Source organism: Barbus barbus (genome assembly GCF_936440315.1).
Source record: "Barbus barbus genome assembly, chromosome: 43".
Lineage (NCBI taxonomy): Eukaryota > Metazoa > Chordata > Actinopteri > Cypriniformes > Cyprinidae > Barbus > Barbus barbus.
In genome coordinates, this window is record NC_136721.1 from 14,103,637 (window position 1) to 14,120,650 (window position 17,014).

Genomic DNA, 17,014 nt, shown 5'->3' on the forward strand with positions numbered 1-17,014 from the left:
CAGGCAGGTCCTATTTAAGTGATTTGTTGATTGCGAACAGGTGTGGCAATAATCAGGCCTGGGTGTGGCTAGAGAAACTGAACTGTGTGATAAACCACAGATATGTTTAACGGGGATTCAGCTTTGCCATCACCGGAATAAATTTAATTTTAAAATGTATTTAAACAGAAATCAGTTATTTTAAGTTTTATTAATATTTCACAATATTACAGATTTTACTGTATTTTTGATCAAACAAATGCACCTTGGAGAGGACAAGTGACGTCTTTCAAAAACATAAGAAAATCTTGCCAAGCCCAAACTTGATCAGTAGCTCACATAATAAAATTTGCAGTTTAGGCTAAAATTACAATATGTTAAAACTTCCATTTACATACATTGCATTGTTCTGGCCAGTGTGTAAACCTACCTTTGTTTTTGGGTCAATGAGAGTAACACCATGCTTGTTGATCGCTATCAAGAGGACTTCTGGGAAATTTGGATCTGAAGATTGCTGTGGGAGAAAATCAAAAATCATCAAACCACATCACTTCAATTTACAAAGCCGAAAATGTCAAATTCTTGAACTGAGGACATTTTGTTTACACAGCATTTATTTATTTTAGAAATATGTAATTTAGGGTGTATTCACACCAGGAAAGTCTGATGCAATGTTGATTTTTTTTTTTTTGGTGCGGTTCGCTTTCACACTTCCCTTTGTGAGCCAGAAATTGTAATCAAAACCACACGTGTGCTAAGGTCATCCATTCATTGGACAGAAATTCTCAAGCAGGGAAAAAAGGAAGTGCAAAAACAGGCTAATCGTGGAGTTCTTTCGTAGTGCAATTTTTACCGATTTCTTTTACTGATTTGGTGTTATCAGATACTAACGCAATATGAATAAACTTATGAGCATCATATGAGACAATGTCATACCGATATTGTAATAAAATCTATAAATATAAAATACATAAAGCATATCACAATATTAGTTTAAACATTTAACCTAGATAAATGTGTGCTATTAGGCGCATATCCAATCGTTTGTGCGGAGAGTGGAAGCGCGATTCAGGACATCAATGGAAGCAAATTATATACGGTGTCATTTTTGCTCATAAAGGTAAGAATAATGCACCGTTCGGAACTGTAAAGGGTCTATTTTTATTTGTGTGCACTCACAATATCAACAACGTTTTGTAAAATAAAATAAACAAACTGGATGTGCTTGCCATCTCGGTCTTGAGCAGAAGCACTTCACATAAATGAACCGAAACTCAGCAAATATTTTACTTACATACATGATGAATGTATCTATAGAAAGCTTTAAATGACTACAAAACGAAATAATTCAAATCCAAAACAAAAACTCTTAAGCATTTGTGGTTTGAAAACAAGTGATTGAAATGCAAAAAACAGCACTACATGTGCAAGCTGTCTATTTCGGAGCGTGATTTCTGCAATCAGATCGAGTCAGATCGAGGTTGGGTCATATTCACACCTTAAATGAACCATACCAGAGTTCATTTGGAAGCAGACCCAGACCACCTCTTCAGCTGGGTCTCGGGTGCGGTTGTTTGGTCCGCACCCGAGTGCGATTGCTGTATTCACACCTGCCCAAAAGATCCGCACCAAGAGGGGAAACGAACTTGAGTTTGATTCAGTCGAACCAAACAAGACAGGTGTGAATACACCCTAAGTAATTCAATATTGTATCATATTTTGACAAGCTTGCCTTGACTTCAAAAAATGCAGATCCAAAAGTAGGCCACTTGTAAATGATTTCCAGAAACATCTGTTTTGCCTCCTCTCGAGATTTCCCTGCATGATTGTTGAAGTATGTAATGACAGGCTGTAGAAGAAACAAAGAACAAAGACACACACACTCATTGCATTAATTTCTCATGAATGAATGTAAGAAGCAGGACTAGTGTTGCTCATTTACCCGTTTCCAGTCGTCGGGCGAAAGCTGATGCATCATATCCTGAGGAACCAGCTCCTTCAGCATCTTGGTGAAGTTATAAAACTGTGATTTGTCCTCCTCGAACCTCACTCTGTAAATGAGCGCGGCCAGCTGGAACGCCTCCTCAAGAGTGCACTTGTGGTAGCCACGCAGATACTTTGGGAGCTCCTGAAGAAAGTAGACAGAGCATCACACAAAGAGTTTAAAAAGGGAGCTTCAATTCACAGATTGAGTACAAAGAGAGATTTTCCACCTGGAAGTAATGAAAAATGGAGTCGGCCATGGGATCTTTGCCTGGAATGGTGTTGGTCCACAGTTTCTTCATGAAAAACACTTGGTAGGTCAGTGAAGGCACTGTGCCTACACAACCAACAGAAGCATTAACAACTTGCATGTTTACACTCAATATATTGACCATTTTAATGAACAATCCACACGTAATCACCATCTTTCACAGCTCTGGCTTTTTTGATCCAGTCTGTCAGATGTCGAACAAAGTCAAAGAAGAAATCTCCTTCTGGCACACTGATCACCTGAAATGTTTAACACAATACTGACACATCAAATAAGACGTCTTACATTAAAATACACACACTGACAAATAACTGCTGACTACAGGACATGTAGTCCCAGAGAAGACTGTAATGTAAAAATCACCTCTTCAGTTATTTAGTGTGTCATAAACTCACAGAGAACACCTTCATCTCATCTGAACAGACATTTGACAGCTCTGTAGCCTCACCTTGTCAGAAATTTTGACAAACAAGCTGAAGCCTTCAGAAGACTGGAGCATCATTCTGCCAGCGATGTTCAGACAGAAATCTTTGGCTTTTGTGCTCGATTCAACTTCAAAAGCCTATTAAGAAATACAAAATAAATAAAATAAGGGGTATTTGAAAAAAAAGACACTATCAGATGCCAATCTGTTGCTAGTTATGGGGGGGGGGGACTTCATTTTAGCATGTATAGAATGTAGGGGGCAAAAAGCCTGAGACCACTTGTGTAAATCAAGTAAAACAACATTTTCATTACTTGAACAAAAATTTATATTATTAAAATAAATTAAAATGTAAAAAAAAACTCACTTATTTTATTACAGCTAGTTGCAAAGGCAACATTTCTCATTTTTAGTTTTAGTTTAGATTAAGTACTAAAATAATAAAAACTAAATAAAGTAAAATTAATAAATAGAAATGAATTACTATATAGGCATATAAAACAAAAACAAAATGACTAAAAATAAAGTGAATACAGAACATTTAAAAATCTAATTCAAAATATAAACAAAACTATCATTGATACCAAAATAAAATAAATGCTTCAACTTCAAGTGTTTTCTTTATAAATTATATTGCCATAACAATTTAACAATATGAATTAAACAAACAAATGATCTTTGAATATATTTGCTTTTTATATACCTTGGACAGGATCAAATTAAATTCTGGGGCGAAAAATTATATAATATAATACAGTGCTGCTTGAAAGTTTGTGAACCCTTTAGAATTTTCTATATTTCTGCATAAATATGACCTACTACATCATCAGATTTTCATATAAGTCCTGAAAGTAAACAAAGAGAACCCAATCAAACAAGCGAGAGAAAAATATTTTCTTTGTCATTTATTTATTAAGAAAAATGATCCAGTGTTACATATCTGTGTGTTGCAAAAGTATGTGAATGTTTGCTTTCGGTATCTGGTGTGACCCACTTTTGCTGCAGTGACTGAAGGTAAAGCTTCTTGTAAATGCTGATCAGTCCTGCACAATAACATGCAGGAGTTTTAGCCCATTCCTTAGTGCAGAACCACTTAAACTCTGTGATGTTGGTGAGTTTCCTCCTATGAACTGCTTGCTTAGGTCATTCCACAACATTTTAATTGGATTAAGGTCTGGACTTTGACTCAGCCATTCCAAAACATTAACTCTGTTCTGCTTTAACCATTCTTTGGTAGAATGACTTGTGTGCTTAGGGTTGTTGTCTTGCTGCATGACCCACGTTCTCTTGAGACTCTGTTCCTAAACAGATGTCCTGACATTTTCCTTTAGAATTTGCTGGTATAATTCAGAAGTCATTGTTCCATCAATGATGGCAGGCTATCCTGGACAAGACGCAGCAAAACAGGCCCAAGCCATGATACTACCACCACAATGTTTCACAGATGGGATAAGATTCTTAAGATGGAATGCAATGTGTTCTTTTCTCCCAACAAAATAGCTTCTCATTTAAACCAGTAAGTTCTATTTTGGTTTCATCCATCCATTAAACCTTTCTCCAAAAGTCCTATGGCTTGTCCACATGATCTTTAGCAAGCGATTTTCTTTTTGGAGAATAGTGGCTTACTTCTTGCAACTCTGCCATGCACATCATGGTTGCTCAGTGTTCTCCTGATGGTGAGCTCATGAACATTAACATTAGCCAATGTGAGAAAGGCCTTTAGTTGTTTAGAAGCTACCCTGGGAAAGTTTGCAACCTCGCATACTATTACACGACACGTTCAGCTTTGGAGTGATCTTTGTTGGTCGACCGGGAAGGTAACAGTGGTCTTGAATTTCCTCCATTTGTACACAATCTGTCTGACTGTGGATTTGTGGAGTCCAAACCCTTTAGAGATGGTTTTGTAACCTTTTCTAGCCTGATGAGCAATATCAACTCTTTTTCCGAGGTCCTCAGTAATTATCCTTGTTTGTGACATGATTCACTTCTACAAACATGATCAGACTTTGATAGATCCCTGTTGTTTGAATAAAACAGGTCATGTACTGACATTTGATAGTCATTGATTGACTGACTGAAAACACTTCTGCACGGATGGACTCTAATTTGACGTTTAAATTAACTGCTAATCCAAGAGATTCACATACTTTTGCCACTCACAGATATGCAATATTGGATCAAAGAAAATATTTTTGTCTCATTTGGTTGACTGGATTCTCTTAGTCTACTTTCAGGACTTGTGCGAAAATCTGATTATGCTTTGGGCCATATTTGTGCAGAAATATAGAAAATTCTAAAGGGTTCACAAACTTTCAAGCAGCACTTGAAAGTTATATTAGTTTATATATATATATATATAAAGTTTTACTATATAAATATATATATATATATATATATATACATATACACACACACATATATACAGTATATATATATATATATATATATATATATATATATATATATATATATATACTTAATGTTATATAGTAAACAGTTAAAAACTTGTTATATACTTTCAGAATATTACACTAATATTGCACTGTTCTTTTCAATTTATTGTCATCTACAATTCATTGATTTATATATATACAGGTCCTTTTAAAAAAATTAGCATATTGTGATAAAGTTCATTATTTTCTGTAATGTACTGATAAACATTAGACTTTCATATATTTTAGATTCATTACAACACAACTGAAGTAGTTCAAGCCTTTTATTGTTTTAATATTGATGATTTTGGCATACAGCTCATGAAAACCCAAAATACCTATCTCAAAAAATTAGCATATCATGAAAAGGTTCTCTAAACGAGCTATTAACCTAATCATCTGAATCAACTAATTAACTCTAAACACCTGCAAAAGATTCCTGAGGCTTTTAAAAACTCCCAGCCTGGTTCATTACTCAAAACCGCAATCATGGGTAAGACTGCCGACCTGACTGCTGTCCAGAAGGCCATCATTGACACCCTCAAGCAAGAGGGTAAGACACAGAAAGAAATTTCTGAACGAATAGGCTGTTCCCAGAGTGCTGTATCAAGGCACCTCAGTGGGAAGTCTGTGGGAAGGAAAAAGTGTGGCAGAAAACGCAGCACAACGAGAAGAGGTGACCGGACCCTGAGGAAGATTGTGGAGAAGGACCGATTCCAGAGCTTGGGGGACCTGCGGAAGCAGTGGACTGAGTCTGGAGTAGAAACATCCAGAGCCACCGTGTACAGGCGTGTGCAGGAAATGGGCTACAGGTGCCGCATTCCCCAGGTCAAGCCACTTTTGAACCAGAAACAGCGGCAGAACCGCCTGACCTGGGCTACAGAGAAGCAGCACTGGACTGTTGCTCAGTGGTCCAAAGTACTTTTTTCGGATGAAAGCAAATTTTGCATGTCATTCGGAAATCAAGGTGCCAGAGTCTGGAGGAAGACTGGGGAGAGGGAAATGCCAAAATGCCTGAAGTCCAGTGTCAAGTACCCACAGTCAGTGATGCTGGTGTTGGTCCACTGTGTTTTATCAAGGGCAGGGTCAATGCAGCTAGCTATCAGGAGATTTTGGAGCACTTCATGCTTCCATCTGCTGAAAAGCTTTATGGAGATGAAGATTTCATTTTTCAGCACGACCTGGCACCTGCTCACAGTACCAAAACCACTGGTAAATGGTTTACTGACCATGGTATTACTGTGCTCAATTGGCCTGCCAACTCTCCTGACCTTAACCCCATAGAGAATCTGTGGGATATTGTGAAGAGAAAGTTGAGAGACGCAAGACCCAACACTCTGGATGAGCTTAAGGCCGCTATCGAAGCATCCTGGGCCTCCATAACACCTCAGCAGTGCCACAGGCTGATTGCCTCCATGCCACGCCGCATTGAAGCAGTCATTTCTGCAAAAGGATTCCCGACCAAGTATTGAGTGCATAACTGAACATAATTATTTGAAGGTTGACTTTTTTTGTATTAAAAACACTTTTCTTTTATTGGTCGGATGAAATATGCTAATTTTTTGAGATAGGAATTTTGGGTTTTCATGAGCTGTATGCCAAAATCATCAATATTAAAACAATAAAAGGCTTGAACTACTTCAGTTGTGTTGTAATGAATCTAAAATATATGAAAGTCTAATGTTTATCAGTACATTACAGAAAATAATGAACTTTATCACAATATGCTAATTTTTTGAAAAGGACCTGTATATAGCTAGACTATGTATTTGGTGAATGTTATATTGCATTTTCAGTTGCATTCCATGTTTACCCCATTTGTATGCATTATTTTATATCCAAAAAGGGCTATATTTCAGCTATATTTAAACCAAAAAGGAAATTAATCTCTGGAGTCTTGAGTCTATTCACACTTCATCTCTCTTCTGCCATTTTCTCCAAAAGCACCACATAACTCTGTGCTTAATTGAGGATGCAAATGAGGTCAGAGCTCAACAGGGCGTTCTCGCCGCTTCCTCATGCATAAACAAACACAGCCGGGCAAGAGAGAGAAAGAGAATATTACACTCACAGGAGGCTGGATACAACGTACACTACAGGTAACAGACGCACGCCTGGAGTTAACATGAAAACTCTCACCTCATCAGTGTCGTCAGGGAAGTACACTTTGTGAAAGATCTGGGTAGTTTTGTGTTGAATGGCCTCCACTTCTACAAGGTGAGGAGGATATTTTCTGGATCCATTTCTGTCCGTGAGAAAAAAAAAATGTTTGAAGAGAATTCCAAGCAAAATTGGAGACACGTTTGTATGTGCTGTGTGGGTTACCGCAAGGCTTTCTGCAGTCTCTGCATGCAGTCTGGGGCGACTGGATGATGCTTCTTGGATTGCAGGAACTTTTGGACATGAGGAAGCAACATGTTACTGGGAGGAAAAAGCCCAGCGCAGAGCCAGAGAAGCTCCCAGCCCTTCTCCTCACTGTATCTGAACACACAGAACTGCTGTCAGCCGACTCAGTAGTCAATGATTTTAACATTGTTAACGAAAAGCAGCTTTGCTCATTTGCAAGCCGACCACTAGGGGACAGACTCATACAGATTTATGAGCCACTTTAAACTATTTTCACAGTAATGGGTCTCATTTATTTTCTGTGCATAACCTTTGAGCAAACATTTCCATGCAGAATCACAATTAATCAAAACATCTGCATGTATATTTAAGATCCAATTTAAATATGCAAAAACCTTTTCTACAAAAAATATATTTTTAAAAATATTAACGTATAATTTGTATAAAATTAATAATAAGATGTAACATTTTTAAATATATATATATATTTTTAAATAATAAAGATTAATAATAACAACAAAAATAGCTGTTGTATACATAATTTGTTGTATTTATAATTTTATAATATAAAATATAATATAAAAGTAAAAATAATATTATAGTTTAATTAATATAATTATTATAAAAAAATATATGTTACTTTTACTTTACAAAATCCTAAAATAAATAAATAAAAATAACAGAATAGTATCAATACTGTATCAATAACTGAGAAAAACCTACTTAACATGATTCTCGGTCAGTTGCTTGATGATCTGACAGAAGATTTCGTCCTTCAGAGGTTCTGCCTTTAAAGCTCCTTCAAAGATCTGATCAGTGAGCTCATTGACCGAGCGGCTTCTCTTCGAGGGGTAGTCGCCCATGTACTTCATGATAGGTACGACAGAGTCAAGGGTCAAAATAAGGGAACTGCAGTTATAAAGTTAACACTATTAACTGTCAAAATGTTAGCTGTAGAGGATATCAATAAAGGCATGGCAAGCATCCTGGGACAGCTCTTCATGATTGAGGACTTTCTTCAGCAAAGGCTGTTTGAGAGGTTCTCTGGTGCAACACCACACTTTATCCTTCCCTCTGCCTTTATTGATGATCACACGACTCAGCGTGCTCTTGGAGGGCGGTCTAGAGGATGGAAAGAAACCAGAAAATGTAATGAATCCAGAATTTAATTAAAAAGAAGGGAAGTGATGAAATTAATGTGTACGGTGATAGAATACAATCATAGGTGCGGTGCCTGGCACAAAGACAGTAAAAAATAAATAAATAAAATAAATATGGTGCGGTTAGGGTTAGGTTTAGGCTTAATTACTCCTTGAATGTTATTGGCCAGATGTTGAAGCTGATTGCTTGGTGTCTGACTAAGGCCCTCCTAATGACCCTTTTTGTTTGCACTTGTTTTGCAACTTTCTCAATTTTAAAACAGTAGTTTTCCATTCAGACAAAACAAAGGGAGGAAAGGTCCTGAAGAAGGTTCAAACACCTGAAGTGATCATAGGAGTACTCCTCTAGAGTGTACGGCTGAACCTTCTCCCCACTGTCCAGCAGATTTTGATGGGACAAACTGATGGAATCCTTACGCTGGTCTGGGGACATGGTAATCAACGACTGTAGGAAACAGAAATTAGAAGGTCAAAGTGACTATTCAATATCCCAAGTGTTTCTTGGGTTTGAATAAGTGGCACATTTTGGTGCAAATGCTTGTGTTTTGACCATGAACAAATTATGTTTCAAGTCAAATACAATACATTGTCAGAATAAAATGTGCAAAATTTTACCTTTGGGGGTCCAACAGCTTGTAACCCTTAAAGGGACAACTTTGTGCATAACTAGCACTTTAGAGTATCAATATGTACTCTTAAGGTACTACTATGACCCATTTAGGACGATATAAACGTACAAAGTTTTCCCTCTAAGCGCACAATTTTCGGAGAGTATGCAATGAAGGTACTGAATGAAAACACACTCACTACAATATCATATTGTGGCCTGGTGATGGTGGGCAGCACATAGACGCTGTCTGCAGGGAAGTCTCCTCTTTTTTTGGTTCTATCATTGACCCCGTGAGCCCAGCCTGAATTCAGGACCTGCTCTCCAGTGTGCTCATCCAGAAAAATCAGATCTCCCTTTGAGTATCTCAGGAACGAAGAGTCATGTCCAGCTGGAAAAACAAAGAGAAACTAAGCGTTTCTGTTCATCTTTAAAGTGTTGTATTGATTATGCTGGACCTTCTTGTCTTGACCCAAAGTCTGCTTGGGGCTGGATCAAATATAATGGTTATGTCCTTTTTTTCCTTTTCTTTTTTAAACTGAACTGCTGTCCACATGTGCTCACCAGGGTAATGGCTGTCCACCAGGGCCACCACAAACTTTGACCTAGAACGCAGGCCCTCTAGGAAGGTGACAACTAGGTCACGGATGTCTTCGGCATTGTTGGATGTGAAGGTGTACTCATCTCCTTTAATGGTGGCCAGAGTGAAGCTCTGTCCCTGCAGCTTTCCACCTCTGCATACATGCAGATTGACCAAAACTAGTAAAAGTACAATATAAAGAGCACTTAGAGCATAAGAAGTGGGTTTGGATGGATTTGCTACTGCACCTGCTGCTGGAGACTGCAGTGATCTCTGGGAACGAAAGGTCCAGAAGGACCTGCTCCTGCTCATCCACAAAGTAGACTCCAGTCCAGTTCACTGCCACTATAACATCATTCTTTGGGAGACTAGGCCCTGCAAATGAACAGAAACAACAGCCTGAAAGTTGAGTTTTATCATACTAATCAGATTAATATGTCTTACAAGTTTTTATTATGATTTACAGAATATATGAACAGAATAGTTCACCCAGCAATAATTTCTACTACGGAAAACACAAATAAATTTTTTTTGAAATAAATTAAGAAATTTTAAATTTTTGAAGACGTTTTAAAGTTTTAAAAATGGCATATAAAAGTATCATATAAAACGTCTGTATGGCAATTAATATTTAAAACTGATAAGCCATCTCAACATTTTGACTTAGCAATGAACAAGTAAATACGAGATTTGATTGGTTTTATGTTTTTACATTATGTAATTAATGATGAACCCATTCTCAGGGAACGATGAAATGGTGTGGATAAAAATGTCAGGATTTTTACATTTTACATCAGAATAATTTTTAGCATTTTCCGACCTCAAACCCAAAGTACCAGGGCTGTAATCACCCTAGACGTTGGAGAACCACTAACTACTTAGATTACCAACTAAAAATCCCACTGGCTAATTGTTAAAATATTATTCCCAATTCAAAATAACAACCTTAAAATATTTTCTAACCCTAAATTAAATTATAATTTCAATCTGAATAAATTCTGGTTGTAAAAAATGCATATAAATAATTAAATATATAATATAATCTAATATATCTGCCCATTTCTCCTTGGAGTCTTGCTGAGAGTTCATGAGTGAAGCAGCAGCATTTATTTGCAAACAAATCAGATCTTTTCAATGAAACAGTTCATTTGGTTCACAAAACTGGTCTAAATGATTGGTCAAAAATTCTGATTTACCCATTCACTCATTTAATTTTTATTTTTGGGGTGAATTATTCCCTGTAAGTCTTACCTGAGAATTTGAAGGCCTCATAGAAGCGAGAAAAAAGCAAAGGCCACTTAAATCGAGCGAAATCCACCACCTCCTCCTTCACTCTCTGTGAGTCAAACCTCTTCTGTGTGTAGATTCCCTGTGGAGATGCAATTGTCAATATCTCGGTCTCAGAGTAACACAGTGTCGCCGATTACAGACAATTACATTTGCTCTCGTCACCTGGTTATAAGCATAAAATGTAACAAACTCATGCATTACCACGATCCATAAAATTGATCTCCGGCATTATTAAACATTCATGCCCATCACTTTAGCCTATGAAAGGCAGAAGGGTAATTAAAACAGCCTTCACCCTTGTGAGAAGGAATATGTGATTAATGTTCCCACAGGAACCGTCAATCAAATTTCAACCTGCTCAGTCCATCAGCCGCTACGAGCTAGTGCAGAGTGCTGACCTAAACTACAAATCCATAACATGATAGTGAGGACAAAAGAACTGACTCAAATATTCAGGGGCCTGTGATTGCATTCTATTACGGCAGACTGTAGGTGAGGGTGTGAAGGTCGCTCCCGGCATGCACTTAGATTAGAGGCTTAATCATAGCTGTGAGATTATATTAGTGCTAGGTGGAGATACAGGTATTGCTCTAAGATAATGAGACTGCCGTCCTTGAGAACGTACCGTGAGGTCAGTCAGACACAGCCTGACACAGTAATGAAGACATAGACGTAGATATGTGCTGTGATTGTACGTTAGGTTATAACGAAAAGGCTAATAATAGATTTGTTCAGATATATGTGCTCTTCTATCATGTAAATGTGAACCCATTCTCAGAAAATGGTGACATTTGTGCCTAAAACTTTTATTTATTTTATAATAATATACAATTATAAATCTAATAAAATATTAATATTAAATAAAATATTAATAACAAAAAAAGGTATTAAAACTACATATGTGTACCTTTATGTGAGTTGCTATAATCATTTGAGCCCATTTCTCCACTGTCTTGGAGGGAGTAATTTCTCTGTCTGGTATGTAGGATGGAATAAGACTCAGAAGACGGTCTGGTAGGACTTCTGAACCATAGTCCACATAGTACTGTTGAGAGGCCAGCTCAGCCAGGTCCTCCTCCTAATACAGCACATGCATACACCTGGTTAATGCAAGTCAGCGACCTTTTATAAGGCAATGTGAAATATGTTCACAGCAGCTCTCACCCTATCACAACGGTACTCCCCGAATTTGACCCCGCGCACGATTTGCTGGTAGATGAGGTTAGTGGCCACACTGTCCTCGGCAGGGTTGTGCCAGGGCGTGAAGATTTCCTTCCTGAAGAACAGCCTCCAGGGTGCATTGCGCTCCTGAGCGCCCTGCTCTTTAGCATATTGCTCGCACTGTGACACGGCATCCATTACATGATCCTTCCCACTGCCCAGTGATGAAACCTGAGGAGGATGCACATTTTGAGGGTCTTATACTGGACTGAAAAAATAAGGATACATACTGATCAAAAGTTTAGAGTTGTATTTATTGTTTTAAAAGAAATTGATACTTCTATTCAGAAAGGATGTATTAAATTGATCAAAAGTGACAGTTAAGAGATTTAAAATGTAACAAAAGGTTTCCATACGTTCAAATACGTGCTGTTCTTTTTAACGTTCTATAAATCAAAACGGTTTTCAACACTGATAATAATGTTTCTTGAGACCAAATCAGCAAATTTCAGCTTTCAAACTCAGCTTTGCCATCACAGGAATAAATTTATTTTTAAAAAATATTAAAACAAATGTATTAACATACCTTATCAAAAAGAGCAATGTATAAAGAGAAACCAAAGCGATCCTTCAGGACGATTTTGTCTGACAGAGCATTGCAGAGCTCTTCGGCTGTGGTGGCGGAGTCAGTCAGCAGGGTCTTTGTAGTGCCGTCCATGAAGGTCACCGGCAACATGATGGGTTTCTTAGATTTAGTGGCCTGGAGGAGGAAAGAAAAAGAGATCCAGCCAATTAATTCATATTTTCCAATGAATTTTCCCACAAGTGAAATCTAATGGCCGGTAGATCCTTCAGGGTGGCCTGGGGAGGGGAGGTATCCAAACCACATCAACTGGTCACTGGAGTTCCTCAGGGATCGGTTCTTGGACCCCTCCTCTTCTCCACATACACTACATCGCTGGGTCCCATCATACATGCACATGGCTTCTCCCATCACTGCTATGCCGATGACACGCAGCTCTATCTCTCTTTTCAACCAGATGACCCAACGGTAGCTGCACGGATCTCAGGCTGCCTGGCGGACATCTCGGCATGGATGAAAGAACATCACCTACAGCTCAACCTGGCAAAGACGGAACTTCTGGTCTTCCCTGCCACTCCGACTCTACAGCATGACTTCACGATTCAGTTAGGCTCATCAATGATTACCCCATCAACTTCGGTCAGAAATCTTGGTGTAATCTTTGATGACCAGCTGACCTTCAAAGAGCACATTGCAAAGACTGCTCGATCCTGCAGGTTTGCACTACACAACATCAGAAAGATCAGGCTCTTTCTGACAGAGCATGCTGCGCAACTTCTTGTCCAGGCCCTTGTTGTTTAGACTGGACTACTGCAATGCTCTTCTGGCTGGTCTGTCATCAAACACAATCAAACCTCTACAAATGATTCAGAATGCAGCGGCACGACTGATCTTCAACGAACCCAAAAGAGCGCATGTTACACCTCTCTTCATCTCCTTGCACTGGCTACCAGTGGCAGCTCGCATCCAGTTCAAGACACTGATGCTTGCGTACAGAACTACCACAGGCTCAGCACCCTCCTACTTCCACTCACTACTACGAACCTACATCCCCTCCAGAAGTTTGAGATCTGCTAGTGAGTGACGCCTTGTGGTACCATCCCAGAGAGGCTCAAAATCACTCTCCAGAACATTCTCATTCCCCATTCCTGGCTGGTGGAATAATCTTCCCACCCCTATCCGGAACGCCGGATCCCTGGCAATCTTCAAGCAACAACTGAAAACTCATCTCTTTCGGCAGTACTAGACTTCATCCTAAAAAAAAAAAAAAAAAAAAAAAAAACTTTCTATCTTTCTCTCCACTTACTAGCTTGTACTTATTTGAACAATGACTGAGACTTGGTGTTACAAGCACTTCCTCTGTCTGATTGCCTCTTCAAGATTAATCGCTTTTTGTATTCCCGAATTGTAAGTTGCTTTGGATAAAAGCATCTGCCAAATGACTAAATGTAAAATGTAAATGTTTTGTGGGTCCTAAAATACCTGCAGCTCAAGCCAAGAAGGAGGCTGGGTTCTTGTCTTATTTGCAAATGTTCTTCTCAGTCTCTCCTCACAAAAAGGCGCATAACCAGTCGGGCCGCTGTTGATGAATGTCCGCAGATACTAGAGAAATTGTAGATAAATAAATGAAATGGTGAAAAAGAGTTTTGAATGATACAAATTAATTTTTTTGGTTTAGGATCATTAGGATCATTAAAAATGCATGCAAACTTATTTCCTGCGGACTAGCCCCAAAATAAAAAAAAAATAGTTTTTTTTTTTTTTTACTTTGACAAATTTTTCTGAAGGAGCAAAGCAGCCCACACAGAGGGACAGCAGGATCCAGCCGCGGGTATGGCTGCTTTTGGATGTATTCTGGCTCAGCTGTTTACAGATTTGACAGTAGATCTCATCTCTGAGAGAGGAAACAAACCCCAGATGCAACATAATTCAGATGAAATGCACATTCAACAGCACTAGTATACCTATAATTATGCATTTGCCATGTACTGACCTGAGAGCCGGGCGTAAAATGCCATTGCCAATGATAAAGTGGAGCTTCTCTAAATTGGAGGTGGGCCGGTCTTCCAGCATGCTGTTTCCCTGCAGACTGTAATCGCTGTCGGTTAGCCGTCTGGTCACCTAACAGGGGCAAGAAGAGTTTACTTTTATTCAACAAATATAAATTATACTGATTTATAATGTTACAAAATATTTTTATTGCAAATAAATTTTATTCTTTTAACTTTCTATTGATCGAAGAATCCTGAAAAAAGTACAGTATCATGGTTTTCACAAAAATATTAAATAGCACAACTGTTACAGACCTCCTCTGTGATCTTTGATTTCTTCTTTAATGTGAGGGACACCAGCTTATGCCGTATGCTGTTCCTCTTCTGGATGTCAGTAGTGGAACTCTGGAAACAATGAAGAAACTTTCTTAGATGTCATAGCAGTAACACTTAACAATAAGGTTTAAAGGTGCCATAAAATGCATTGATACAATATTTTAAATTGTTCTCTGATATCTACATAAAAGGTATGTGGCTTAGGTAAGGGCAAAAAAATCTCCAGAAATGGTTTTACATGTCCATTTACAACCCTAGGATTTGTCCCTAGAATGAAATGGTCTGTTTCTTCACAATACCTGCAGAACTTCTGATGATTCGGCTGGCCTAGAACATGGGTGGGTATATGCAAATGTTGGGGGTGTACATATTAATGATCCCAACTGTAACGTCACAGTCAGTGTTATGTTCTGATTGGCCTATTTTTGTGCATGCACAAGATTTACATAAGGAGGAGGAAACAATGGTGTTTGAGGCTTACAGTATGTCATTTCCATGTACAGAATTGTTATTATTCAACTATGCCAAGGTAAATACAGTTTTCCATCCTATGGCACCTTTATTTTAACATTAGCTTTTGCCTTTGGTGTCAATAACTAACAAAGAACAATTGATTTTTCACAGTATTTACTAGTTTAGGTTAATGTTAATTTAGAAATACACTGTTGAGTACAATACAATGTTTATTCAATGTTTGTGTTTTATTATATGACTAATAATGATGATGTGAAGATTAATTCTCATTTTCACAACACCCACCACCTCACTCGTCTCACCTCCTCATCCACCTGCAGGGCCTGCAGCTCCTTTTTGTAGGTCCTCTTCCCCAATGTCTCATAGATTTTAGTCATAACTGGAATCTTCTCACTGCCGTCACTAATGCTGACATGATATTTGGGTTCAGGAAGATCTCCCATAAACCTCAAAACAGTGATCCACACAGCCAGAGCAGCCTAAAGCCATAAAAAAACTTACATGGTCAAAGCAGTGTAAATATTAAACAGTAAACCTGTAAACAATAACATGTCTAATAATCTATATTATTAGTATAAATAATACTTTTAAATAAATAAATAAAGCATACTAGCTGATCTCCTTCATCCTCATGGAACAGCAGAGGTTGTTTCAGTGGCCGGCGTATATACGTATATGTGGCATTTCCCTGGAAGTAGGTTGCAGCAAACTTTGCAAACTTATACTCTGATAGGTCTTCCTCTTCATCATCAGGAAGTGGAAGAGGTTCATCAATGACTTCTTCAAACTGTCTTGGAACTTTCTCGAGATCCTGTCAGATCCAAACAAAATCAAACTAAGATAATGTGAAAGCCAGGTAATGTAAATAACAGAGATTAATTGTCATAAAGTCCCACACCTCAAACCCTTCTGGTGCTTCACCCTCCAGGTTGGGAAGAGAGTTGGCGCTGCCCAGGAATCCGAACATCTTGTCCACCATGTCAGAGTCGTTGACCGGCTCCTGTTTTTCTCTCTCCATCTGCTCCAGAAGCTGCTTTTTCCTTTGTGTCTCATCCCGCTCTGCCTGGTCTCTCTCCTTCTGCTCTTGGTCGAGCTGGGCCAGACGCTCCTGGTGCTTCCTCTCTGCCTCTGCGCGAGCCCTACGCGCCGTCATCTGGTTCCTCAGACGCACCTCTTCAGCCAGACACTGTTGCTCGGCTTCTAACCGTCGCTCCCTCTAAACAGAGAAAGAACAAACTTTATTGGAACACAGTTAAATATCTGCTTGTCCGAAGGATGGATGGATGGAAGGATGGACGGATAGACAGATGGGTGGGTAGATGGATCGACGGATTAATGGATGGATGAATGGATGGATAGATGGATGGATGGACAGATTGGTGGATGGATGGACTGAC

General features: G+C 38.6%; 1 protein-coding gene across 1 annotated transcript in view; it reads right to left on the reverse strand.

The window, feature by feature from the left end:
- Positions 1-17,014, reverse strand: part of LOC306861987 (unconventional myosin-VIIa-like) — a gene marked incomplete at its 5' end in the record, with an annotated part of 33,585 nt that overhangs the window by 2,609 nt on the left and 13,962 nt on the right. The window contains 25 exons of the mRNA XM_079404549.1: positions 410-493; positions 1,712-1,828; positions 1,922-2,107; positions 2,193-2,299; positions 2,385-2,472; positions 2,682-2,795; positions 7,229-7,334; positions 7,415-7,570; positions 8,159-8,312; positions 8,400-8,557; positions 8,916-9,040; positions 9,403-9,593; positions 9,767-9,936; positions 10,031-10,157; positions 11,034-11,151; positions 11,980-12,150; positions 12,237-12,464; positions 12,820-12,993; positions 14,299-14,418; positions 14,584-14,710; positions 14,810-14,937; positions 15,123-15,212; positions 15,920-16,096; positions 16,228-16,428; positions 16,516-16,833. Of these exons, the coding sequence (XP_079260675.1) occupies positions 410-493; positions 1,712-1,828; positions 1,922-2,107; positions 2,193-2,299; positions 2,385-2,472; positions 2,682-2,795; positions 7,229-7,334; positions 7,415-7,570; positions 8,159-8,312; positions 8,400-8,557; positions 8,916-9,040; positions 9,403-9,593; positions 9,767-9,936; positions 10,031-10,157; positions 11,034-11,151; positions 11,980-12,150; positions 12,237-12,464; positions 12,820-12,993; positions 14,299-14,418; positions 14,584-14,710; positions 14,810-14,937; positions 15,123-15,212; positions 15,920-16,096; positions 16,228-16,428; positions 16,516-16,833 (3,735 nt within the window). The remainder of the gene's footprint in view (positions 1-409; positions 494-1,711; positions 1,829-1,921; positions 2,108-2,192; positions 2,300-2,384; positions 2,473-2,681; positions 2,796-7,228; positions 7,335-7,414; positions 7,571-8,158; positions 8,313-8,399; positions 8,558-8,915; positions 9,041-9,402; positions 9,594-9,766; positions 9,937-10,030; positions 10,158-11,033; positions 11,152-11,979; positions 12,151-12,236; positions 12,465-12,819; positions 12,994-14,298; positions 14,419-14,583; positions 14,711-14,809; positions 14,938-15,122; positions 15,213-15,919; positions 16,097-16,227; positions 16,429-16,515; positions 16,834-17,014) is intronic.